This window comes from Echiichthys vipera, assembly GCF_963691815.1.
Source record: "Echiichthys vipera genome assembly, chromosome: 21".
Lineage (NCBI taxonomy): Eukaryota > Metazoa > Chordata > Actinopteri > Perciformes > Trachinidae > Echiichthys > Echiichthys vipera.
Window position 1 is genome coordinate 22,875,858 of NC_139846.1, and position 27,282 is coordinate 22,903,139.

A 27,282-nucleotide genomic window follows, 5' to 3' on the forward strand; every position below is an offset into this window, starting at 1 on the left:
GCACACACAAACTTACACACATAATTACCATAAAACTGCACATTCAGTTCACTCAAACACGGAAACAAAAAGGAGTTTGAACAGCAGCAAAAGTTATGGCCCCATCCAGTTGATCAGCCAAAATGAAATAAACCTCACTGTGCAGTTGATCCCCGAAGGTAATTTGTCTCGGATACAAACAGCTTCTGTGGACTCAACATTACCCACTACTTGACAAAAACATATCCACCATAGTGCCTGTTTAGTGCGTGTTATTAAAACTCTGCTCTGGATGCAAGATGTCATGTAACACTAACTAGAAGATCACAAATTAGCAGAAGCATCTGATTGGTGGAGCTTATTGTGGGCAGTGCACAGCCTAAACGTAGCATCATCTAAGCCTTCGCCATGAAGACACTTCCAGGCATTGCTTCCTCCCAGGTGGTACCCACAACAAGATACTGGACCAATCACATGCTTCAGTATGTGGTTTGATGTTGGGCCTTTCGATCTAAAGGAGGAGGGCTTTGTTCACAGTCTGAGAGGGTCTGCCTGGGTGCCACAACACAGGGTAAACTGTCTCCCTGAGCCTATTTTTAGGATGCTAGCAGAGCGCGATGAGGCTAACTGTGCTCTGTGACCTTTACCAGCTGTGTGTGTGTGTGTGTGTGTGTGTGTGTGTGTGTGTGTGTGTGTGTGTGTGTGTGTGTGTGTGTGTGTGTGTGTGTGTGTGTGTGTGTGTGTGTGTGTGTGTGTGTGTGTGTGTGTGTGTGTGTGTGTGTGTGTGTGTGTGTACTACAGCATACATCCCCTCTCACCTGTCACTATGGTTACACCGTGCACACACACACACATGTGCATGTACATCACACGCACGTACACAAATGGACAGAGGGCACTATGGGTAACTGTCACAGTGATTTCTAGTGGATGAGAATATCCCTCGGAGCGACACTCCACCACACACACACACACACACACACACACACACACACACACACACAACCCCTGTCCACATGGACCCTAGCATCTTCTACAAATCTTCTATGAATCCTTACACTCCAGGATCACTCCTCCATACTATCTGTTAGTATTTCCGGTAGCGTCTGTGCTTCCCCTCTCTGTCCGTGCCATTGGAGGAGGCACTGTGCAGCCTGGTTCTCAAGGCGTATAGGCACTGAGCTGGGGAATAATGCAATAATACTTTTCTGCCCCAATAAACAGCCCAGTCTGGCACTGTCTGAAACCCTCTTGTTATCCCTCCAACTCTGGATCCGTCACTGCCTATCTGCATGCCTACTAGGGTTACCAGATTTGGTGCTTTGAAGGGTACCGACCGCATTACGCCAGTACTGTTGATGCCAGTTGACTGACCGATGACTGTTTCACGTTGAATCAATCAGTGCCACATTTCCGTACCTGAGCGCTCAGCTCCAACACACGCAGAGCGAGAGACGGAGCGACACTAAGTCGCCCCCGTAGCTCGTTAAAGTCACCGTGCATCAGGCCGATGGTGAGCCGAGAGTGGTGGCAGTGTGTTTACACTTCCTCTGAGACACACACAAGAGTGCTCTCTATGCCCTGGTGACAGACTGCCAGGCTGGAGGTTGTAGGATTTATGTGTAAAATGTTCTAAAGAAATAACACAATGTTGTACAAATGTAAGTAAATAAGATAAATGTGTTTGACTCAGGATAGATTTACTTTGTACAGAGTGTTACAGAGAGAATGAAGTACTGTTGGGTACTTGTACCAAATTCCATAATCGATATCTATCCAAGGGAACGGACGGACTCCTCATACCTCCAGTATTAGTCACCTGATATATCGGGGATGCTATCGAGGGTATGAGTCATATTGTGTGCAGTTCCTCACTGAGCACAGTCAAATTCTGTTTTGTTTACCTTCTACCTACAAGTCCAGTTTAATGCCAATGTGTTGTTTGTGCTGGTTAAAGGTATAGGTAAAGATATTTATGATAAAATGATCACAACATAACCACACCTCACACAGCCTTTGTATGCATATATGCCATTTCTCTCTCTCTCTCTCTCTCTCTCTCTCTCTCTGTCTTTCCCTCCCTCCATCAGACCCCCCTTCTCTCTGTCTTCCTTCCTCTCCGATTATCCTCAACAGAGCATCTCATCTCTTTAGTGCAGCGTCTTTTTTCTCTCTTAGCAAACACTTCCCAGAGCATGCTTCTTTATTCTCTCTCTCTCACTCTCTCCCTCCCTCTCTCTCTCTCTCCCTCCCTCTCTCTCTACCACTCTCTTTTCGGCGTCGTAGTAGTAGTAATACCAGCTGCAGCCAAACAGCATCACGGCTCCATCTACAACTAAATGGAAACCAACTCTCCTGTTGTCGTCTTCCATCTCTTCCTCCCCTCTCCTCCTCATCCTCTTGTCCTCTGTTGTATGTAGATGTGTTCAATGATCCAGAGGAGTTAACAGCCAGGCAGCCATCAGCCACAGTGCTGTCGGAGGAGGGTGTGGGGGGGACGGGGGCAATCGAAGAAACTCATTGAGATGTTGTAAGAAAAAAAAAGTGTAGCCAGCGGTGGTTTGAGAAGGACCCGTGGACCCGCTGAGGACTGATCCATGACTGACTGAGCCATGCAGGAGGAAGGCAGAGCAGAGACAGAGGGCAGGCGGAGGTTCAGTTGCATCAGGGTGGAAGCTGTTGAATAGCTGGATGTTTAACAGGCTACTGAGCCGCTGCCTGTCTGTTTGTAAGCTTGAGGGAGCAGAAGCCTACGAGGAAGAAGAAGAAAGAAGATGAGCTTCCCTGGGGGAATAGAGTGATCGCCCCTTTTTCATGTGACTTCTGACGGCGTCTCCAGGCATGAGACTATGCCACGCTGGGCTGCCTCTGCACTGTGACCCCCTCCTCGTGGCAACACCACAAAGCGAAGTCTTGGCGTGGGTTTCAGCGGTGGGCGGTGACGGACACCCAGGGGGGTCACCCTCACCCTGACCCTACCGCGGCGAGCTGCCACTGAGGACCATGGTCCTTCCGTCGCTGCTCAAGCTCCTCAACGTCTTCCTGCACCAGTCGACCTTCTCCGTTGCCGCCGATCACTGCTGCCGCCCCTCCTGCTGCACGGCCGCTCTAATGCCGCGCCCGCCCGGCCTGCCGCTCTCTTGTCCCCGCGGGTGGGAGGCGAGAGAGAGCCCACAACCTGTCCCAACTGAAGACAAAGAGGTGAGACAGAGAGGGACAACGGAGGTGACTGATGAAAGGTCTCGAGAAATGAAAAGGGGGAGGACGGAGTGTGTCTGTAGGGGGGAGAAGGTGTGCATTAGGAGGTTGAGACTGTAGTATGCACAAGGAAGTAGCATCGGGGATTTGACTTTATGACTTCATGTATCATCTCGCCTTGTTTTTTGTATATTCAAATAATCCCTCCTTAGTGCTAGATACTGCACAGCTAAGATTTCCACACAGCTTGAAGCCCTTTCAGAGCAGTTTGTGTGGCTGTGTGTTGTTTTTAGCTCTGAATGTTAAATGCCGTAGCTAGAATCACATTTTCCTGGCATCTTTTGCGGTGACCTTTTGAAATTGTACACTTCATTCTCCACGGCGGTGTAAATTGATAAGAGCTCGCAGATAAAGAGTGGTGGCAGCCAATGTGTCTAGTCTGTGGCAAAGTTGGACAGTAAAAAACACAAACCATTAAGGCTTTAAAATGTTTCGCGAGGTCACAAATCAGCAGTGTGTTCCTTGAAGAAAGGCAGCGGTGTAATGGGAAGATTTGACAACTTGATCTCCTTTTGCTCAAGTGTTGATATCAGTCCCTTCATGCTGTTGTTGGTTTGTTCTCTGGCCTGCAGTAACTCCAGGCTAAACGGAGTCACTTTCTATCATGTCAGCGTAACCAGCGGGACATTCAGGGGATAAATGAATGTGAAGCTCCTGCCCCACATGTAATATTTCTAATAAAAGGAGACGCACGATCCCTTAGTGAACTTAATTGTCAGCTAAAATCCAACTTGAACTGATTATTTTTTAGTCTAAATGCTAATGATAAATGCTTATTCACATGCAAATGTTGTAAATGAACTACCTTCGCGACTGTGGCTCAGTGTCAGAGTGGATCGTCCTCCATATTGAGAGATTGGCAGTTCGGTCCACATGTTCGGCAAGACACTGAACCCTGAATTGGCCCCCGTGTTGCGCATGGGTGTGTAACTGTGGAGTGAATGATTAGATTAGATGGTCTGTAGATGTCCACTGCCATCAGTGTGAACGTCTGTGTGAATGGGTGAATGTGACAAACACTGTGAAAGCACCTTGAGTAGTCAGAAGATTAGAAAGGCGCTATATAAGTACAAGTCCAGTCCAAGTCCATCGTGCCGTCCCCTAAAAAATGAACCCATTGGTTATTTGTACAAGCAGGTTATTATTAGTGTTGATAGTGGGAGCAACCTCTAGTGACTGGAGAAATTACGACGGGAGAAAAGGAGGAAGTCAGGTGATGTAGTACGGAATACGATAAAGCCGGGTAGGGAGGAGGTCCGGGTAGATGGATGGGTCAAACAAACCAGAAGGCTGCTGTTTATGTCCCATGTGCAACCAAAAATCAATGTTGACTTTTTTTTGTCTCCTTATGTACGTAAGTTAACTTGTGCTTAGTTAGTTAAGATCTATGTCACATACGTTACATAAGTCACATAACAAACATACTTATTTTAACCCAAACCGCAATCTTTTCCAAAACCTAACCAAGTAGTTTTGTTGCCTAGCTAAGCAAACTGCGACCGTTTCACAACATTAACCACATTTTTACTTTAAACCACATAATTAAAACTGTGACCTTTCTATTAAGGTATGAGAACTTGTTGATCTGCTGCCACCATTTAGAAAAAGCTTGTTTCAGTGTTAGAGGGTAGGAACAAATTACCTCTTTGGTCTTATGGGTTAGACCAGGGGGGTCAAAGTGATCCAGTAAAGGGCCGTGTGGCTGCAGGTTTTCATTCCAACCAAGCAAGAACACCCCTGACTCGACTTACTCAATCACCTGAACTGTCTTCACACAGCTGACTTGTTGGACCAGGTGTGTTTTTGATTGGTTGGAATGAAAACCTGCAGCCACACGACTCTTTACTGGATCACTTTGACACCCATGGGTTGGATGACTTGTTCTTGCCTCCTGAAAACAGTGAGAACAGACACTGTAGGTAGAGCCTAAGAGAAATGGTAGTGTTGTTATAGAAACATAATAACCACGACGTATTCATTTAAAGATTTCCTTGGGATGCTTATTAGAGTCATGGTTGTCAACCCCGGTTGAACTGAAGAACAGTGCAGCACATGAAAGCATTTTGTAGATAAATTACTCGCCTCTCTTCGTATAATGGTTGATTTTTGGATGTTTAACTGGATTTCAAAGTGACTTCACAAAGCCCAATCACCAAACGTACAGCATATTATATGACTTAATTTGACGTCAAAGGATAACTGAAGCGTACCGACCAGAAACGTGGCTCGTATATCGTCGTATATACACACAGAACTACAGACAAATTGAGGTTCGATTTCCCCGTCTCTACATACATCCACTAGTCACGGATCAATGGTCAAACAGGGAGCCCATTTTCACCTACTCTACAGAGTGTAGTCGTGATACAGACAGGCAGTCAGATGTTCAATTTTGGCTCAGTCTCCACTCTCTTTTCCTGCCTTTTTCTCTCTCTCTTCCATTCTCTCTTCCTCCTACACGGCTTTCAGACAGGCCCTGTTTGACACCTGAAAGCACCCTTAGTTTTAAATGTACCTGCTGCCGCTGTTAAAAGTTACGCAAGAGCTTGGCAGACCCAGAAATAGGAAACGGCCGTGGATCCACATTACACAAGATGTTTTCGTTGTTTTGAAGCAATTGAAAAAAAATCCTTCCCTACAACATCTTTGACCATACATGGATGTCTTCTGTGTAATGCCAGCAGTTATACTATGCATATATATATATATATATATATATATATATATATATATATACGCGGCTATAATAATATATTAGCCTTTGATACTGCTACTTTTCATGAAGTTTGTCCTTTTCAGCTAGGAGAGGCAATCCCAGTACTTACAGTCCTCATTTAAATAGTCATACCTCAGTGAGACAAAGCCCGGTACCTAGAGCAGGGAGGATGAAGGGAACGGGAAAGGCAGAGGGAGGGTGAGTTAGTATAACTCTGGTGTTCCCTGACTCCCATACATGTTGTACTGTACAACATGCCTGAAGCACTTTTCAAATTCACACTCTTCTCCTTGCCGGCCCTGAGATGTGTGTCTGTGAGTGTGCACATGAGTGTGTCAGTAGAGTCTTTGTAGACATCCATTTCTTGCTACGTTGAACTTCTGCCTTTGTGGAATTATTTAGAAGAATCGAGTGTTGCAGGGCCATGGCAAGTTGATACAACTACCAATATGCTGTATGCGTGTCGGTTGCATAAGTGCTCTCTTCTTACTCTTTATTCTCCACATGGTTGCTGTAAATACCTTGAATAGTGTGTTTGTGTGTGTGTGTGCATGCAACACAAGGAGCTTAGCCCTCACTAAAAATGGAGGTGTTGATAACGAGTAAAGAAAAATAAAAAATAAAATCACACTGATATCTCCACTGCATGTTTTCCTGGCTCAGCTTGAGTGGGATTAAGAAACCTTCTGAGAGGACTTAATACACACCCAGCCTCTGTCACCCAACTGTGAGAGAGCTGTATTTTTCTGCTGAGAGGAAACAGAAGAGGGTGGCGGGGGAGAGGAGTCCGGGCAGTGAGGGGAGAAGACATGCAGAGAGAGAGATAAGATAATTGTGGATGCTGCTGGGATTATCAAATATCAGCCCGTTCTCATTCCAAGGCCGCCAAATACGGCCATTTTGGCCCTCTGCGTTTGGTACTGACTCACAAGGTACCCGTGATCATCTGTATGTAACGCACCAGGCTTTTAACCGTCAACCCATCCACGTCAGTGTGGGTTGCTCAGAGCAAGGTATTCAGAAGTGAAGGCATGATCATTCTCCGAGCTCTGTAGTCCTCAGACTTTTATCGGTCCTGTGGACGCACTCATGGTTCTATTATTTACGTCAGCTCCGCCTGGCTTGAGGTTCTTTTCAGTGACCCAAAGACGCTTACAATGACATGAAAACAAAACACAAAAACAAGAAAGGGGTAATGACATGAAGGGCGGGATGAGTAAAAGACGGCGCAATAGTAAACAGAAGCACTAATGGAATGTGGCATAGATAATAATAAAACAGTACAGTAAGAGAAACAGAGCAGGGACAGAGACAGTTAGAAGTAGATTCAAGATTCAAGATTCAAGAAGCTTTATTTACTTATCCCGAGGGAAATGATTGTGCAACAGTTTCAATACAAAGGTGGGAAAGGATCAGAGTGACAATAAGCATAAAAACATAAATCAAAATAAAGAGAAAGCTAACATAAAACAAATCAAACAATAACTAAATGTGAAATAGTGCAACAGACATTGTGGTTAAACGCAGGTTTATACAATATACAACAATACGCAGCGTGCAGTTCAGCAGCATGTTGAAATAAAATAAGTACAAACTAAAGAAGTGAGAAGGAGCGATAAGTGATAACAGTGTTAAAGTGTAGCAGCCTTTCTTACTGAAGTAAGTTAAGTTGAAAATCAGATTATTTGTGGCAAAATGCATTGTTGTGAAAATTTGGCACCCGTGTCTTCCTTAAATCACCCCCAAACAGTTCCTTGTGGTTTAGTTTGGGCTCATACTTGATGGTGATTGTTGTCATATATGAACAAGTAGTATGATGTACATCATTCCCAATATTTCTGTCTGATAATCCCCAAAAATATAGACAAGAGGGACATTTAACCCTCGGTAAGGTAGAACTGTGGCCGTTGTCCTGTCACGTGCCATCTGAGATACAGATACAGTGCATGAGAAGTTGACCAGATATGCATCATAAATAGCATAACATTCTGCCTTGCTGCTGCAGCTGAAGCCAAACAGTAGCAGCACCTACTACGTCTAACTGTGAACACAGAAATGAGTCATCCCCCAGTCGTCCTCTGCCACATTTAAACTAACCACCTGATCTCATGACTGTGAAACTCAGCTGTGCCACAAATAATCTGACTTTCATATATTTTAAAAAATGTCTTTTATGTGGAAAAACCCTAAGGCAGTCAGGCCACTGACAGATATAACTGGAGGATTTATTTTTCAACCTCTCAACATGTGGATGTCAGGATACAGAGGACGGTGTTCTTGTGTTGGAGATCGGCTTTTACAAACGTAACCGAGTTCAAACTACATGCCAAGAGTCGGCTGGGTATTTAGAACATGTTTATTACCAGTGAGTTAGCTTTTAATCAATTAGCCAAATATGACAAACTGCGCAATTCATATGTGAACATTATCTGATCAAAACCAGGTTAGAAAAGTCGCCCAATTCACTCGTGGAGATATCTGATCAAACCCAAGAATTTCTGCCAGCATTCAATGCCATATTTTGATACTTCACATTCTTTATACACCTAAAGCTTTGTTCGCATTTTGATCTGGTTTTTAAAAGGATTGAGGTTTTATACCTCGCACTAGTCAAGAGGAAACCTTTGAAACCTGGTGGGAGCACCGCCTCTTGCCGTATGAGGTAAACTTTTAGGCACATAGTTAAATGGGGGTTTTCAAAACTCTAAACAACAAGCTCTACTTCTTTCAGAGACAGCTATGCTAACACTGCTCATATCAACTCCTTAATGGCTAGCAAGATCCTAGTGCTTCTCAGTATGTTTTGCGTTAGACATGAAAGATATGACCTGGACCTCCCTAAGGTGAAGGCAACCTCTCCTAACTGGGGGGTGTATGTGTGCGGCCACGGAGGGGAAGCCAAACACCGTTCATCTGCACACATCTGCGTTTACGACATGAATTTATTGAACATTCAAAGTATGCGCTTTGAAGTGTGGAGCAAAAAGGACCCAGCCTCATGAACAAAATGCAAATATTGTGGTGGTTAATAACACGGTGATATGATATTGCAGTTATTGTAACAGCTCCAGCTGTTCACTGTCTCGCAACCGTTCTGTTTCATGGTGATACAAAACTTAGAAGTTTTGCCACACCCACAGATATAAAGCTTAAACTGAATATGAATGAATCCATTGGAAATCAGCCTCATACTCACTCATTCATCCTACCCTAGCACTGCAGTTCACTGTCATTGTCTCTCTCATGGCCATAACGGCACATCCGAGCTCCTGTTTCTTGGATTTGGCTTTCTCAGAAAAGCAAAAGGGTTCATGCACATGTACATGTATGCATTCACAATGTGCGTGCGTGCGTGCGTGTGTGAGTGCGTGCATGCTTGCATGGAAGGGTGCCAAGTGTTTCTAGGATGTCAGTGACTAGGATAATAATTTGTAAATTAGAATGATGCTTAGCGAAGCAGTGGGCTGTAAGACAAAGAGACAAGCCGTGTACCCCATGTAGCGATCCCAGAGGAACCAGGACCTGTGTGTGTGTGTGGGGGGGGGGGCTCTGTATTTATGTGTGTGCTACAAATGTATACACATACGTAGTAAAGCATATGTGTGTAACACATCAACATCAACACAAACCAACTCAAGAGCACTGATTTACATGTTTGTCATCACACATGCAACTGTCCGCTGACACGCACAGATGACAGTGGATTGCATACGATGATTGCCAGGTCAAGCAGTTCTTATTCAGACCATCCATCCAAGGGAAGCAATGGACCGAATCTTTTGATCCGTCCTCTTCCTCCATCTCCCTTTGTGCTTTCCTTCTTGGCCTCTCTGTGGGTCGGCAGAGGAAGAGGTGGCTGTAAGTCATGGTGTTACAGCACCACTTATATTTCATACAATACAAATTTTAAAATCAGATCAAGGATGCTTATTCTTGAGCTTTGGAAACAGTATGGTGAATGTAACCATACATAAAGGTCCGCTTACTTTGCCACGGTCCAGACCTTTGAATTCACTCATTCCACCAAGATGATTGATTTGTGTAGCAGCATGACATGAAACTGCAGTTTCTTGATTGAAAAAGTAATCAAGGTTCCACGGGAGGAACTGAGAATAAGCCAATCAGCCGCCGTAGCCAACTCCGTCGCTACTGTTGCGCCTGTAAAAACGTGGATATATTATTTTGAGCACCACAACATTGAATAGAGAACAGAACTATCGATTACATACAGAAAGTCTAGAAGACCGCTTCGGAGGTGAACGTCAGCCAGATGGACGTATCTCCCTCCCCCCAACGTCACATACATGCCCTTTAAGGTAAGAGGAAGTGAGGCGGGGTCAAAGCCTCATAAGATGGCGACTCCCGTAGGCGAGTCAGTTGGATGACGTTGAGAGAACAGACCTCGAAGTAGAGGCTATGTCCATTGTTTTATACAGTATATGTTTTGTCCCCATTTAAGTTAGCATGGGGCTAAACTGGTAGTTAGCCGGCTTGGACCTGAAGTCTCTTGTGATTGGTTAGGGAGAATTGAATCCCCCTTCCCCCATGGAAATCAGTAAGATTGCAGGCAATGTCAGAGTGAAGATGTCAACAGTGTCAGGAGTTCAGGCAAACACTTGCGAGCACCCTGAGCTTGAATTAGACTTTACAGTATATTTTATTCATAACCCTAATATGACCTTGCACCTACTTACATTACGTAGCTTCTACCACTAATTCGCCAAGGCAGATGGCTGCACTTGATGCAGCGCGAAGAGAACGTTGCAGTTGGAAACTGTCGTAAACACTAACGGATAAGAGAACAATAATTTATTATGCATGGGAAAATAAATTAAGTCTTCCCGAAGCTCACTGCATAAACATAGAACATACCAAAGGTCTTGCACTGAGTATGTGTATGTCCCTCGGTGGCTTCACACATCAGCATCTTTTATTCAAGCGGCCTGATTCCATAGTTTGAACTAATGCATTATGGCATCCTCTGATCCCTTTAAAGGCACATGAACAGCAGCTATAGCTAAGTCCCATCAATATTACACAACATATGCTCTGCAATCAGTGTAGGATAGATATGAGAACAGAATCTGCCTGTGAATGTTCTCATTTGTTCAGGTCGTCGTTATCCTCAAAGCAATTTCAGTCAAAAGCAACTGGACTTGGTCATTTGTCTAGGAAGACGTTTCACCTCTCATCCAAGAGGCTTTATCAGTTCATGTACGCATCTGACCAGGCTGGGACAGGACCAGGTAGTTGGACCAGGACCAGGCTGGGACCAGGACCAGGACCAGGCTGGGACTGGTCCTGGTCCTGGTCCCAGCCTGGTCCTGGTCCAACTAACTGGTGTGAGATCCAGGTATTTAACCTCTCACAAGGCCGATGATGACACTGAAGCCTTTTGTGCTCCAAGTGCCAACGCTCGTCGTTAGAGTGTCAGTCGTTGGTGGGAAGTTGGTTTCGACTTCGTTAGTGCTCTATTGAGTCTGAACGACAGTCGTTGGGGTCACAGGAGGCCATTTGTGAACAGTTGTTCTTTGAGGTTAGATTGTTGAATCTCCTGGGAAGGGATGAAAGGGCAGCATTGTACATTGGAGATAAGTGGTGTCTCAGACCTCCTCCTCTGTTTAGCGATGGTTTCTCTACTTTTACATAGAGAGAACACAATGTGAAGTGTATTGTTTTTCTGCAAACCTGGATAACACAACAACGATATCTCCCAAAAAGTGCATCTCTCGTGGAAGTTTGCTCAACAGAGATTAAATCCCTTTTTGAGTTCTTGTTGAGCTGCAGTTCCTGGGGTAGGCCGCCGTATCTCTAGTGTGAATACTGGTAGATGAAAGCAGTCTCAGAGCAGAGACTTCAAACTTAAGATGAGAGTGGACTGAAGAATCAGAAGACTCCTTGTGTCGTAGATTAAAGTTGTTTGCATTTGTGTGTGCAGACTGTACTGTATGTCAGCAGCCCCACAGCAGTTGCTCGCGTGGGGTTTTCCTTGCTGCATTTTAAGCCCCATTGTGTCGGAGGGAAGGAGAGAAGGATCAAGACGAAGACTCAGACAGTGTAAGACGAGACACAGAGATGGAACAAGATGAGATCATGGAGGAGATATGGGTACAAAGACGGAGAAAGATGCAGAGAAAATGATATCCAGAGTGTGAGGGAGCAACCTCCCCGAGCACTGATGGTGCTGATGAATATTAGAGGAGAAGGCTGCAGTGAGGAGGAGGAGGAGGAGGAGGAGGAGGAGGAGGAGGAAGAGGAGAGAGAGAGATGGAGAGAAAGATTGGAGCTGAGGAAATACGCTCCTTTATGTCTTAATGGGAACTGTCAGAGCTAGAAAGAAAAGGTCAGCCAGGAGGCCAATCATGGCTGCAGGCAGATATCAAACTGATACACACACAAACACAAACACACACACACGCACACAAACAAACACACACACACACACACACACACACACACACACACACACACACACACACACACACACACACACACACACACAGGTAGTTCCATAAGAGGTGATGGTCAAGTGACATTGTAGAAACAGAGATTATTCTTCGGCCTTCACCAGTCTGACACTGAAGTACTTACAACTATTCCCCCTTTTCCGTAAGCATGTGAGTCGACAACATTAAGTAGACATGTCAGCCAAACATGGCAGGGATTCTCATTTCCAGTACAACGAGCTACCTGCTTGAAGGTATGTATGCCATAGCGCTGCTTTTCGGGGCTACAGCTCTACGGTAGTGTATTAGAAGTAATTCTCATGTCACAGAAACCATTGAGTGTTTTGCAAGTGGAAGTTTTGTTTCGTTTTTCTCAAAATACACACAGTTTACCCGAGTGACTTTATTCCAGAGTCTGGAACCTGTCATTCAAGACACTTTAGTTCAGCAGTCTTTACAGAAGTCTACATACAATGTTTTTAAAATTTGAGGTAGATTTAGAAATACTCGCGTTATTGTAGCTGCTTGGAAAATAATAAGAGTTAATAAAGTTAGTCCGTTTTGCCTAAAAAAAACCTAGTTATTGTGTAAGTAAATTAAGATTATAAGAATCAGATCCTTTACTCCTGTTCATGGCTTGCACGTTATCTTTTAAATTTTTGCTTTGAAACCAGCAGGGTTTTAGTGAGAGTTGCCTAAAAGTTGTAAGTTGTGGATTTAACAGCACCAGATTCTATATTAAAAGACACATACACACACACACACACACACACACACACACACACACTGCTGCTACTCTCTGTACTCTCAACACTTGCTGTCATTTCTTCCTATAACCAATCGTGCAATATTGTTCTTGGATCCGTCTCTAAGATCTTTTTATTTTAATTTAGTTTTATTTTTAGTCTGTGCATTTGGACTTTTTTTTTTACTTAAATTGTATTGTAGCCTTTTTAAAATTCAATTTTTTGACACTGTTTAGTTAAATATATATATTTTTATTTCGTTTTTACTTTCCCTGTGACCAGGGAGACGTGCAAAGTAAGAATTTCATTGTGCAGATCGATGTCCGTCTTAACTGAACACATGACAATAAACATCTTGAATCTTGAATTTTTGTAGACACATTTATTCATATGATAATCCAGTGTTTCCTCCAGCCTTGCTCTGTGCTGACAGCAGTGACCATTATCTGTGTCACGCCAGCTCCATCCACTGTGAACTTATCAGTGGAGACCATGTTTTACTATCACAGGAGTCTTTTGTTGAGAGATAAAGCTTCCGGCCAGTATCAAAACCTTATCTCCTCGTGTGTACATGAAAGTGTTTTTGTTGGAAAAAAATAAGCCTTTCTGACATTTACTTGAAATGTACTTGTTGGATTGAGGCTGAGAAAAGGTTAGGAGGGGATTTATCCATTTAGCTGACAGACTCGAGTTCAGGGCGACGCGAGAAGGAACGAAAGAACGTCTAGTGCTGTTGCCTGTATGTCGTATGTGCAGTACATCTATAAGTGTATGTTTTTCCCCCTTTGCACATCACATAACCATGCATCCTACATCCCAGATTATGTGTGTTGTAAGCCGGCATTTCATGTCGTTCATACAGACTGAACATAATTCGCTGTCAGAATTTTTACAACCTCTAGAGCTGGCAGTGAACACCTGTCCTCCATCACCCTGACAATCCTCTCTGACAGGCAGGTTCTTCAGTCTTTCTGGGCGACTGTGGATCAGTGGCAGAGTTGGGTCGTCCTCCATTTGAGAGATCAGTGGGTCGATCCCCAGCTCCCTCGGTCCGCATGTTGAAGTGTCCTTTGGCAAGACACTGAACCCCGAATTGCTCCCAATGCTGCACATGGGTGTGTGAATGTGGTGTGAATGGTTAGATTAGATGGTATGTAAATGTCCACTGCCATCAGTGTGAATGTCTGTGTGAACGGGTGAATGTGACAAGTGTGAAAGCGCCTTGAGTAGTCAGAAGACTAGAAAGGAGCTGTATAAGTACAAGTCCATTTACCATCTCTGCACACACACTTACATCGGTGCCTATGTATGCACCGGTGATGCGTTTGCACCAGATGTGTCTCTGAACTCCTCCAGAGGTGGGTTGAAGTATCGGCATTGAACTGCATCTTCATATAAACAGGGTATGTTCTTCATGTGTTGTTTTAAACGCAAGCCGAATCCAATCTCAGCTATGGAAAGGTGGTGAGTGTGTGTGGTGTTTGTGTGCAGTGGGTCAGTAGATTGAGCCAGGAGCTATGTACACATTTAGACCTTTAACAAACGGACATGAATCAATACTGCATTATTAAACGGCTATCGAACGGAGCAAATAACGCTGTGCTGAAGACGGCGTTGACTCACAGGCACCAGCACTGGACGCTAGAAATGGAAGCCTCTGAAATTTTGATGTGCTTCTTTCACTGTTTGAACGCAGTGTTTTCTTGACTTTTGTGTGCGTGTGTGTGTTGTGTGTGTGTATATTCATCCCCGTCGGCTCTCTGTCTCGCCGACCACACACTCCCTCTCTCCTTTCTGTTCTCGCTGTTTTTATCCCTCTCTCCTCCCTCGCTCCATTTCTCATTTCCTCCACCTCTTTTTTATTCATTTTCTTACACTTATCTATATTATGTCAAAGAGGCGTTGTAACTTCATGCTTTGCCCTAAGGCAGTGCACTCTACCCACCCACACACACACACACACACACACACACACAGATAGAGAGAGCAGAGGAAGTGTGTTTGAGGTTCTGACACTTCTGCACTGCATGGCTGACTGGCCCTGATTTCATTACTCTATTACAGTTTTTTACAACTGCTTGAGCATGATTTGCAAAACATTTTGTCAAAACACTACACACAATCCACACAACTCACACAACCACACACACAAGCAGCAGAACTCATATTTCACTCAGATTTGGACGAAGTCGAAACCAACTTCCCACCAACGACTGCCACTCTAACGACGGTCGTTGGCACCCGTAGCACAAAGGGTTTCAGTGACATCATCGACCTTGTGAGAGGTTAAATACCTGGATCTCACACCAGTTAGTTGGACCAGGGCCAGGCTGGGACCAGGACCAGGACCAGTCCCAGCCTGGTCAGATGTGTTCATGAACTGATGAAGCCTCTTGGATGAGAGGTGAAACGTCTTCCTAGACAAACAACCAAGTCCAGTTGCTTTTGACTGAAATTGCTTTGAGGAGAACGACGACCTGGACACATGAGGACATGCAAAGGCTCACTACACAAAACTCACACAACCACACACACAAGTAGCAGAACTCGGGCGTTTTGGTCACTGGGACACTTCATACTAAACTATACAATGATTTATAAAAACCTAGTTTTCGTCAACATATTGATTCGGTTTGAACCAGTCACACTTCCGCGCTCGGTCTAAAACACTTTTAATATATCAACCTCTAATGCTATTATCTGGTTTAGATTGTTTCGCAGATACTGCACGGCAAGAGACCAAGACAAGACCTGCACACTGATTAAAAATAAAAAAAACAGTTAATACAGCCAGGTATTTTCAAAGGTTGCAATTTTCACTGACAATCAGACCAAAAAGAAACACAAAGCAGAAACATTTGTGGATACAAAAAACAAAAACATAATTTATAAAAAAACACCCAAACATCATCTCTCCACCAAGCTGGATCTGCTCCCTCACTCTTCCTCTACACGGGCGGCGGCCTGGGAACCGAAGGGTCGCCTGTCCCAATCAATAGTGCTTACACCTTATTGGCGAGTTCACAATTAAGTAGCTCTGCGTCTATAAACCTTGTGATCGTGATTGTTCATGATTAGCCGGTATTTTGAAAGGCATCGTCTTAAAATGACTAGGAAGTGACATCATGTTGGATTTCTGAGGATGTGCTCATAGTTGTGCAGATCTGGGCTGAGGTTTGGCTCCTTGAGTGTCAGGTTTCACAAACCCTGTGTGTGTCTGCATGTGTGTATGAGGTTTCACACACAGGATGCAGGGATGTGGGTTCATTCATGTACATGAAAAATATAATTCACAGCTTGAGCCTGTGTGCAGCAGCATGACCAACAGGTAAGTCAGGATTCTTCTACGGAGATATTCATTCATTCATCTTCAACCGCTTGTCCCTATCGGGGTCGTGGGGGGGCTGGAGCTGATCCCAGCTGACATCGGGCATGAGGCGGGGTACACCCTGGACAGAACGCCAGTCCATCACAGGACACATAGAGACAAACAGAGACGGACAACCATTCACACCTACGGGCAATTTAGAGTCATCAATGAACCGAACACCTGCACGTCTTTGGACTGTGGGAGGAAACCGGAGAACCCGGAGAAAACCCACCGTGCCGGGATTCGAACCAGAAACCCTCTTGCTGTGAGGTGACAGTGGTAACCACCACACCACTGTGACACTCTTATGTACATGAAAAACAAAAATAGACACTGCGTTTCAAGTTACACATTATCTAACGCCTTTTTAACAGCCTAACTCTCCTGTGGCCACAGGAGGTAAACAAGGCTTTTCATATAACACACACTCCCATGATGCTCTGAGCTGTTGAAACTCAGTCGATTGAAAAAGTCCTCGGTCCAACTCCTTCATTTTAAATTGGAACAAAGAGCCATTTGGTAAGACGGTCATTAATGTCTGGGTAAAAATAGCTCTATAACTGAGCTCACGGGAGCTTTTTCTCTCGTCTTCAGTTTCCGTACCTGTTTGTCTACGAGCTTGGAGCTGTAACCGTTTAAACCCTATCTACACACGGTCCCTGCCAAATCAATCTAACACCATGTGAGAAATGGAAGCCTCCAAAACCATCAACACCCCCATCTGAAGCAGGTGGATGTTGTGCCGCCTGACTGCCTTCAGCTGCTGTTAACCTCATATCGTGTCTTTTTTTTCGCTCCCCTCTGAGACCCACACAACATTTTCAACAGGCAGAGTGTCAAGTTTGATAAAAGCCAGCATGACTCCAGAGAGCTGAAGTGAAAGGTGCTGTTGGGTCGTGCAGTTCCGAGCAGGGTTGAGAAAGACGTCTTTACCTTCAGTCTGGTTCTTTTTTGGGATCAGACACGATCAAATAATTTTTTTTCTAGGTTGGATGCAACTTAGATAGATAGATAGATAGATAGATAGATAGATAGATAGATAGATAGATAGATGGATAGATAACTTTATTTATCCCCGAGGGGAAATGAGGTCATCGTAGCAGCGGTACAAAGCAATCAGAAGTACTAAAAATAAGCATGTGTTAAAGTGTCCTCTAGGAGCATAAACGTGTGTTAAAGTGTCCTCTAGGAGCATAAACGTGTGCTAATGTGTTCTCTAGGAGCATAAACGTGTATTAAAGTGTCCTCTAGGAGCATAAACGTGTGTTAAAGTGTCCTCTAGGAGCATAAACGTGTGTTAAAGCGTCCTCTAGGAGCATAAACGTGTGTTAAAGTGTACTCTAGGAGCATAAACGTGTGTTAAAGTGTACTCTAGGAGCATAAATGTGTGTTAAAGCGTCCTCTAGGAGCATAAACGTGTGCTAAAGTGTCCTCTAGGAGCATAAACGTGTGTTAAAGTGTCCTCTAGGAGCATAAACGTGTGCTAATGTGTCCTCTAGGAGCATAAACGTGTGTTAAAGTGTCCTCTAGGAGCATAAACGTGTGTTAAAGTGTCCTCTAGGAGCATAAACGTGTGTTAAAGTGCCCTCTAGGAGCATAAACGTGTGCTAAAGTGTCCTCTAGGAGCATAAACGTGTGTTAAAGCGTCCTCTAGGAGCATAAACGTGTGCTAAAGTGTCCTCTAGGAGCATAAACGTGTGTTAAAGTGTCCTCTAGGAGCATAAACGTGTGTTAAAGTGTCCTCTAGGAGCATACAAAATATGAACAACAATAAAATAAAAGTACAGTATCGCAGATAAACACTATATTACAATATGCTATGTGGACTTTAATGTGCAAGAGAGAGAAAGGTGCATTTCAGTGATAGGTCCCTTTGAGTAGTGTGAGTTTATTCCCTGAGCGTTGTTGTGCAGCGTTGTAAAGTCTGATGGCAGCAGGTAGGACTGATATCCTGTGTTGTTCTTTAAGGCAGCAAGGTTGAATGAGTCTGCTGCTGAAGCTGCTCTGAAGCTTGTCCAGGGTTTCATGGAGGGGATGGGAGACATTGTTCATGATCACCAGCAGTTTTGCCGGCATCCTGTGCTCCACAACCTCCTCCAGGGTGACGAGCTTAGAGGCAACAACAGACCCTGCCTTCTTTATGAGTTTGCTCAGGTGCCTGTCAACTGCATGACTGTGCATTATCTCTACGTTTTGGCTCATTTCCCAAAATGAAGCACCTCTGATTTTGTTGCAAATTCTCTCTCAAGATGAGGAGACTTTCTTTAAAGTGCAGAATATACGGAAAGCAAGTTGTTCAGGTGCACTTTGACTTTTCAGCTTCACTCACCTTTAGATTTTGCTGCTTTTTGTGTAAGACTTTCCGTATATACCTCCGCAGCTGCGAGTGCCTGTAGCTCAGTATTCTGCACCGATAGAAGATACGATGGAAGATTAATGATGGAAGTGACTTTGGCTGTTTAGTCACTCGTCACACACCTAAACCTCGCCTGCAGCTGGCAGCAGCTCCTCACAGAGCGCGGAGTGGTCCGAACCTCTGGTGATTTCCACGCGTTAACTTGAATCCTGAGATGTGTGATCTTGTGATATCGCAATATTCCAGCTGCTGTGTGTGTGTGTGTGTGTGTGTGTGTGTGTGTGTGTGTGTGTGTGTGTGTGTGTGTGTGTGTGTGTGTGTGTGTGTGTGTGTGTGTGTGTGTGTGTGTGCGTGTGCGTGTGTGTGCGTGTAATTGTTGCACATATTCTCTTAAACAAATGTTCTAGCTTATCTTTGATCAGATCTGAGTAAGTTTTTAAGAACAGATCGCCTCAGATTATCCACAGGGTGCATGTGAAACACTTGACTCTCTTTATGCATCATTCCCTTTCTCCTTTCTTTATATGTGTTTTATCTCTCCATCTTTCTTTTCATTTCCTTCTTTGTGGTGTTTTCAGCCAACTTTTAAAGTCTTTGGTGCCACAGTGTTGTGTAACATTAAGGATTTCTGTCTTCAGAAACAAATGCATATGGTTGCCATTCTCATCACTTCTGCGTTCTCATTATCCGGGCTGTCCCTGATGCTCACAACATTAATATAGCAGCAAACATCTGTTTTCTATGTTAATGCATGTGAAAACGGTCTTTGAGAGCTGCATAGAGGCAATCCAAACCCACTCCTTACACTTTTTACAGCTACTTTAAAGCGCATAATAATAATAATTTGAATATGAGAAAAGACTTCTGTGGTTGTTAAATGTTTCTATTCTGCCGTCATCTTAATAAATCCATCAATCCAATAAATGTGACATTGCAGAAAGGGAGGAGAGAATAACAGGTCCAGTGGTTTAGCAGAAGCATACCATGTAACTGACATTTTGGGTTTGGAGTTCATTTATACTGTAAACTTGTCCCAAGTCATCTCCTCTGAACCATAAAGTAGAACTGACACTACAGCAGTCGAGTGGACAGCCTCAGTGCTGGCATGTATTTGAATTTTTTCCTGCGTGTAGCCCGTAGTTGCCACCCAAGAGTTGAACTTTTCAATAGTCTTTAGCCAGAGTGTCTGATGCAGTCTAGACGTATCCCGTCAGTTTTAGGGATTCATGTCAAACTCCAGCAAAGACGCTGCTGCTGGCCCGGGGATCTCTCTCTGTAGACCGATGCCAGGAAGGAACAGCTTGCTGTGGGTGAAGTGAACATATCTTTAAAGTAAAGACGGTCAGCTCTGTAAACTGTTCCCCCGTTGCCCCAAGTCGTCTCCCTCCAGTGCTGTTCTCAAATACAACTCTGCCCTATCTGCACACGAATGTGTCTTGACATCTGCACTTTTTGACGGCCCTCATGGCGATGTTTTTTAGTTTCACACAGATGGCTAAAAATGACCCGCAAGGTACTCCAGGAGGGAAAGCACAGCTGAGAGGGCCACTCGACTGAACTGGAGGGGTGTGTGGGTGTGTGTGTTTGCTCACACCTGTAGATGTGTGTTAATGGGTGCCGTCTGGACACAGATGTGTTCGTGACACTTGAGAAAATGTGAGATATGTGTGTGATATCTTGCCTTAAATTGCCTGAAATCAATAAGTAAAGGGCAGAAAGAGAATGAACATTCTCTGAATTTAATCTGTTCACCTTTGAAACCTTTCAAACTAAATATTTGTCAATGCGACACCTGTCCCCGTTGGGCCACTGTTTGATCAGAAAACAACAAAGCACAGAGCCTGAAGCAATGGAGGGCTTTAGCGGCACAAAGCCATAATGAGTGGAAATGGCAAAAAGAAACAATAAAAATCATAAAGCTACTCAAACATCAAAGACAGGTGGTGTGTTTCATGGCAGAGAGCTGCCACTGAAGCGGTATCTCTATCTATGAAAACCATAGAGCTCATCTATAATGACGGGGCCAGAATAGGCTACTATGTATGCCGCAGCGCCAACGTCTGGAATCAGGGCGCCTGGAACGTGTACAATCCCGAAGGATCGGAACATTTGGAGCTGCCTCCGAACAGGAACCAGTTCTCGATTCCCAACCCAAGTGGCAGGTGGATTATATAAGAGTACTGTGGCTTCCCCAAGAGATCGCGTGAGGGGGTGCTCTGCTCTCTCTCGCACGATAGTCTTAATAATATCCTGTAGTCTGTGATGCACCGTTATTTTTAGAATATTTAAGTGCGTGAATGTTTGCGATTAGAGAGAAGAGAGACGAATCCTACTGACTTTAACGATCCCCTCTACCATGAGGTTGACATTTGTGGTTTTAAGTAGTGATGTCCAAATGAAGCTTCATGAAGCATTAGTTGTATTTGTTGAGCCCACTAGATGGAGCTCTTGGTTTAAAGAGAAAGGCTCAATGAATGGTGAGTCAGTGGGCTTTCAACCCTTTGTTGAACAGAGAGCTCCATCTAGTGGAATATAATGACAATGATTCATGAAGTTTCATTTGGATTTCACTGGTTTTAGGTTAAATATCTCAACCATTGACTGTATTGCCATTCATTTGGTAGATTCATGTTCCCCTCAGGATCATTTTGTGATCACTTTAGACATCCTCCTCTCCTGACTTTTCCTCTTGCGCCACCATCAGGTTAACATTTCAAGTTGTCTTGTACTTTGATTTAAGCCTGGGAATGTTCTCATTTGTCCAGGTCGTCGTTATCCTCAAAGAAATTTCAGTCAAAAGCAACTGGACTTGGTTATTTGTCTAGGAAGACGTTTCACCTCTCATCCAAGAGGCTTCATCAGTTCATGTACGCATCTGACCAGGACCAGGACCAGGACCAGGACCAGGCTGGGACTGGACCAGGACCAGGCTGGGACTGGTCCAACTAGCTGGTGTGAGATCCAGGTATTTAACCTCTCACAAGGTCGATGATGTCACTGGAACCCTTTGTGCTCCAAGTGCCAACGACCGTCGTTAGAGTGACAGTCGTTGGTGGGAATTTGGTTTCGACTTCGTTAGTGCTCTATTGAGTCTAAACGACAGTGGTTGGAGTCCCAGGAGGCCATTTCTGAACAGTTGTTCTTTGAGGTTAGATTGTTGGATCTACTGGGAAGGGATGAAAGGGCAGCATTGTAAATTGGAGATAAGTGGTGCACTTTGATTTGTAACGAAACGCCTGCAGAACTGACATTTCAATCGGCCTCAGATGTGCTTTGTGTTTCATGCTAGTTAGCATATGTTAGCACACTTTTTCACACAAGTTACATGACACACAAGGTTTATTTTATACCTGCTTGACATCCGCATGTTAGCATTGTCAGTATGAGCATTTTAGCATGTCAGGATTAGTATAAAGCTGTAATAATGTTTCACGTTGGCTAATGATACCGAAACCAAGCTAGCATAACTGTATTCCTCAGACGTGTTGAAGGGAGATCATTATCAACTCATAGTTACATTTTTATACGTATCCATTCAATTATTTATATAACTGCCAAATAAAGCCAGTGTTCTAGTATCTCTATGAAGTGCAAGTATGATTTCATGCATGCAGGGACTTGCATACAGAAATTCATAAATACTTGAAAACAAAGCCTTTGAAGAAGGCAGAATGCTAAAGAGCTGGCATAGATATGAAACAGCTGGCTCATTTACAGAGTGGATATACACTGACATATTTCTTGCTCATTTTTAATAAATCATTCACATGCAAGTATCTATAGAAACACCTCCTGAGGAAAAACAAAGTGAATGAGGGATGTGGTTCGATGGTGGTTTATTTATTAAGTGCATGAATGATCTGCCATTGGGCCCACAGTAGGTAAAGAAGAGATGGACAGTGGAATAGAGAGAGTGATAATGAGAGTGGGAGGGAGAGAAGAATACACACATGATGGAGGAAGGGTGACTGAGAGTCAAAAATGAAAGCAAGAGAGAGAATCGTGAGGGAAGGAAAACCCGTCCATTGAAGCAGAGGAAGAAAGAAATATGATACTGGAGGCAGGGGGGATCTTATTAGGTAATAGGATGAATTAAAAGTGACTTGGCTGCTCGCTGTGAGGAAGAAGAGAAGAGGTAGAAAGAGGTAGAAGGAGGAAGTGAGGATTGCAGGACGGAGGACAGAGCCATGGAGGTTGCAGGTCAAGGGGAGGGCAGGATGAAACAGGAAATGGAGTGAAGAGTAATGAAAGCTAAATGGAGTGAATTGAGAGTGAAGGGAGAATCTTGAACATGCGTACTAGCCGTGAATACAGGCCGCAGTATAATATCTGAATCATAAAACAAGGCTTTCACTCTGTCATGAACGGTGCGGGGAGTAACACAAATGCAGACAAGGACACAGGGTATGATACTAAACACATATTTAATAACAAAAACAAAAGGGATCCAATTACAGGGGGGACACGGACACACGGAGGATGACGAGACGGTTGAGGGTAACAGGTAGGGGTAACAGACGAACAGTCGGGGATTTGGACAAGGGAACGGGAACTCGGGAAACACGTAAATGAGAACAACGGTCTGGCACCGAATGTGTGCCACAACCGGCTGCTTAGGGTGCACTCACATTGTCTATCCATACCGTGCCCAAACAGGTTTTACGGGTCAAGTCCTGTTCGTTTGACCAGTGTGAGTGCAAGTGCACCGCGCCTAGCTGCAGCCCGCTTGCCGGCCACGGACTGTTTGGGAGAGGGAGGGTGGGGGCAAGTACCCTAAAGCACGGGGCACGGTGCGGATGGACAGTGTGAGTGCGCCCTTATCCTCAGGGAGGTGATCTGTAGAACTGGATACAGCTGGGGTGGGACCATGCCTGCCAGCTCCGGACAAACACACACACAGGGAAAGACACATGCAGGGAGAGACAGACAGAGGGAGACAAATGCACACAAAAGGAAGAGGGAAGAGACTGACAGGACCTGGATCCTGACACACTCACAGTTTAACCTTGTCTTTTATAATAGTATGATTCTTGTTTTACTTAACTGCTACATGCACACTCTGTCCCCTCTCTGGAGATTATGTTAAACCTCGGTCAGTCTGCTGCTGCACTTGTCACTGCCTCCCAGGCCAAACAAAGGTCAACTGCAACCTGCATACAAATGTCTCTGTTGGTCCGCTGCACTCGTGAAGAGTTTTTGCTCCAAGCTTAGGGCAGTTGCAATTGTGCAATTGTCACGTCGGCTTTTGGTATTTACCATATTTTCCATAGGACGTGAAGGCTCTATTCCCCAGGGGGTCCGACGGAGAAGGTGGGTCCCAGTCTGGAACTCTGCAGCTCAACCCCTCTCTAACGACTCGCCTCTATGCTCTAGTTTTTGATGATGTATTGGACTGCATTAAGCAGTATTTTGATAGTGGTACATGTAACAAGATCACAGCAACCTCATTGTCCATGACGAGCCACACTAGTTGCAATGCATTTCTCCATTCAGTTATTCTGCTTATTGGCGCCTACTGTACATCCACACACTGCTTGTCTGTGAGAGTACAGTACACAGCAAAAGTCGGTCGAAACTCTTCTGGATTTGTCACTTGTGTTCGGATGCTTCAGTGTTTTTCAGCAGCTTCGCTCTGTGTGATTCTGTTAAGCAGAGACACAAGGCAGGCTGTGCTAATGCATCTGTACACGGATTCCTTCCTGCTGTCGTCCAGAGCGAGTGCAGTGAAGACGATGGAATACATAGCTGTCTAAATAAAGCTACTTAGAACTGCTCCATAATATCAGAGATTTCATTCTTGGTAATTGTGTGTGTGTGTGTGTGTGTGTGTGTGTGTGTGTGTGTGTGTGTGTGTGTGTGTGTGTGTGTGTGTGTGTGTGTGTGTGTGTGTGTGTGTGTGTGTGCGTGCGTGCGTGCGTGCGTGCGTGCGTGCGTGCGTGCGTGCGTGCGTGCGTGCGTGCGTGCGTGCGTGCGTGCGTGCGTGCGTGCGTGCGTGCGTGCGTGCGTGCGTGCGTGTGTGTGGCAGCCAATCAAATCCACAATCAGTTTAAATATGTGTGTATGTTCCTACATCCATACATTATTGTGCATTTGCTTATGTAGAACGTGTGTGTGTGTGCGTGCCCGTGCATGTGTGTGTGTGTGTGTGAGAAGCGCGCTGCCTGGGGAGAGTAACTTTAAGAGGGTCAGTGCCTTCAGAGCCGTTCATGTCATCTTCAGAGAACTCCGGCTCTATTGCAGTAATTGCAAAATGCTGTTGTTATAGACACTGAGTGAGCACAGCACTCATATCATGGAAATGTATATTTCATAGAGCTGCTATATGCACTCAGACTGTGTACAAGTGTGTGTGTGTGTGTGTGTGTGTGTGCATAACATGCATGTTTGTCCGTTCATTTTCCATCATCTTATGTACAAGGTCTCATGGTTACCCAGTCTATTTTATTCTGTCATTCTTTCTTTTCCTCACGTTCCTGCTTCCTCGACCCTTCATCCCTCTCTCTTTCTTTTTCTCTCAGTCTTCCTTCCCTGTTTTTTGTCTCTCATTATTCACTGTCTAGTTTCACAAAGCCAAACTCCACAGCGCAGAGAAGAGTCCGGCTGCACCAGTTCACATTCTAGTATGGGGGGAAAAAACATTCACAGGGAGAAGAATGAAATAGGAAACTAATGGCAGGCTTTGTCCAAACCAGAGTCAGACCATTCAATGTCTCTCTCCCCCATCTCTCTCCCCAGGTGCTGTCTCTCGGTGCAGATGTGTTGCCAGAGTACAAGCTCCAGGCTCCTCGCATCCACAAGTGGACGGTGTTGCACTACAGCCCCTTCAAGGCCGTGTGGGACTGGCTCATCCTGCTGCTGGTCATCTACACCGCCATCCTGACGCCCTACTCAGCCGCTTTCCTCCTCAACGACCAGGTATAATGATGGAGTCATTAAAGTCCCAGTTGGCAACATGTGTTCGATCATATTCACTGAAGCTGACACTGTGCTCTGATAGAACAACAACCTTTTATTAAATCCCATCAAAGTCTTCCCTACATATATTATGTAGGGAAGACTTTGATGCAACTTGACTGGTTGGAGGAGGCATATAACCACACGGCGGTAATTCTTCTTAATTTTTCTTATGCAAATGATCTTGCAACTCCTCATGCTAAGCCATTTGAATGATGTGATCACACAGAGACGTCCTATTTTTAGAGCATTAGCTTAAATTAATGTCTTCTCTTCTCTTCTCTCCTCTTCTTGTCTCTTCTCGTCTCCTCTCTTCTCAGGAAGAGGTAGCCATGCATAACTGCGGTTACTGCTCTCCTCTCAATGTGGTGGACCTCATGGTGGACATCATGTTCATTATCGACATCCTCATCAACTTCAGGTCTGACATAAAACGCCCGTGTATAAAGTATAATAGCAGTAGCTGTTGTAAAAGTGGTGCAGTAGCAGTAGTAGTGGCAGAATCAGTTATTATTACATGCAAACATGCTGCAGGTGTAATTCCTCAGCCCCGTGCTCTTTCCTCATTCAACTGTGATTGCAGCTTTAGTGAAAAATAGTGATTTTCACAGTTGTAGTGGAAGGTTAACGAGTATCAATGTCAGTGATGTTACTGTAATCTAATCTGCAGGACCACCTACGTGAACGTGAACGATGAGGTGGTGAGCCACCCGGTACGTATCGCCGTCCACTACTTCAAAGGCTGGTTCCTCATCGACATGGTGGCTGCCATTCCGTTTGACCTGCTCATCTACCGCAACGGAGAGGAGGTACGTCATGACGGAGGGAGGGGGAGATGGTTGGCTGTTCATATATATGTCGAGGAGGGAGGATGTGAGGGAGGAATAGGCAAGTGGTAGAGACATAATTGTAATAATATAATGGCTTAGATTTTTATAGCGCCTTTCAAGGGACTCGAGAACGCTTTCCATGAAGGGTCTGTGTCAGAGAGTCTGCAGGTTGGTGTGGGGAGTTGTGCGCAGATCCATGTCAGAGGTCCAAGATGGAGGGCTGGAGGAGGCTTGAAAATCAGGCATAGAGTAATTTGAAAGGAGCCAGTTGGGGTGGTTCGGGCATCTAGTAAGGATGCCCCCTGTGCGCCTCCCTAGGGAGGTGTTCTAGGCACGTCCAGCTGGGAGGAGGCCTCGGGGAAGACCCAGGACCAGGTGGAGAGATTAGATCTCCACACTGGCCTGGGAACGCCTCAGGATCCCCCAGTTAGAGCTGGTTAATGTGGCCCGGGAAAGGGAAGTTTGGGGTCCCCTGCTAAAGCTGCTGCCCCCGCGACCCGACCCCGGATAAGAGGATGAAGATGAGATGAGATGAGATGAGTAATTTGTAGGCGTGGAGACTTGACCAGGAGCCAGTGGAGGTGGATGAGGGAGAAGGGTGGTGTGCTGTCAGAGCTCAGTGCAGGA

The 27,282-nt window shown here is 44.8% G+C and overlaps 1 protein-coding gene across 1 annotated transcript in view; it reads left to right on the forward strand.

Annotated features, from left to right (window-relative positions):
- Window positions 1-27,282, forward strand: part of kcnh2b (potassium voltage-gated channel, subfamily H (eag-related), member 2b) — a gene marked incomplete at both ends in the record, with an annotated part of 255,721 nt that overhangs the window by 209,611 nt on the left and 18,828 nt on the right. The window contains 3 exons of the mRNA XM_083936372.1: window positions 25,607-25,786; window positions 26,146-26,246; window positions 26,496-26,634. Coding sequence (XP_083792498.1) covers window positions 25,607-25,786; window positions 26,146-26,246; window positions 26,496-26,634 — 420 coding nt within the window. The remainder of the gene's footprint in view (window positions 1-25,606; window positions 25,787-26,145; window positions 26,247-26,495; window positions 26,635-27,282) is intronic.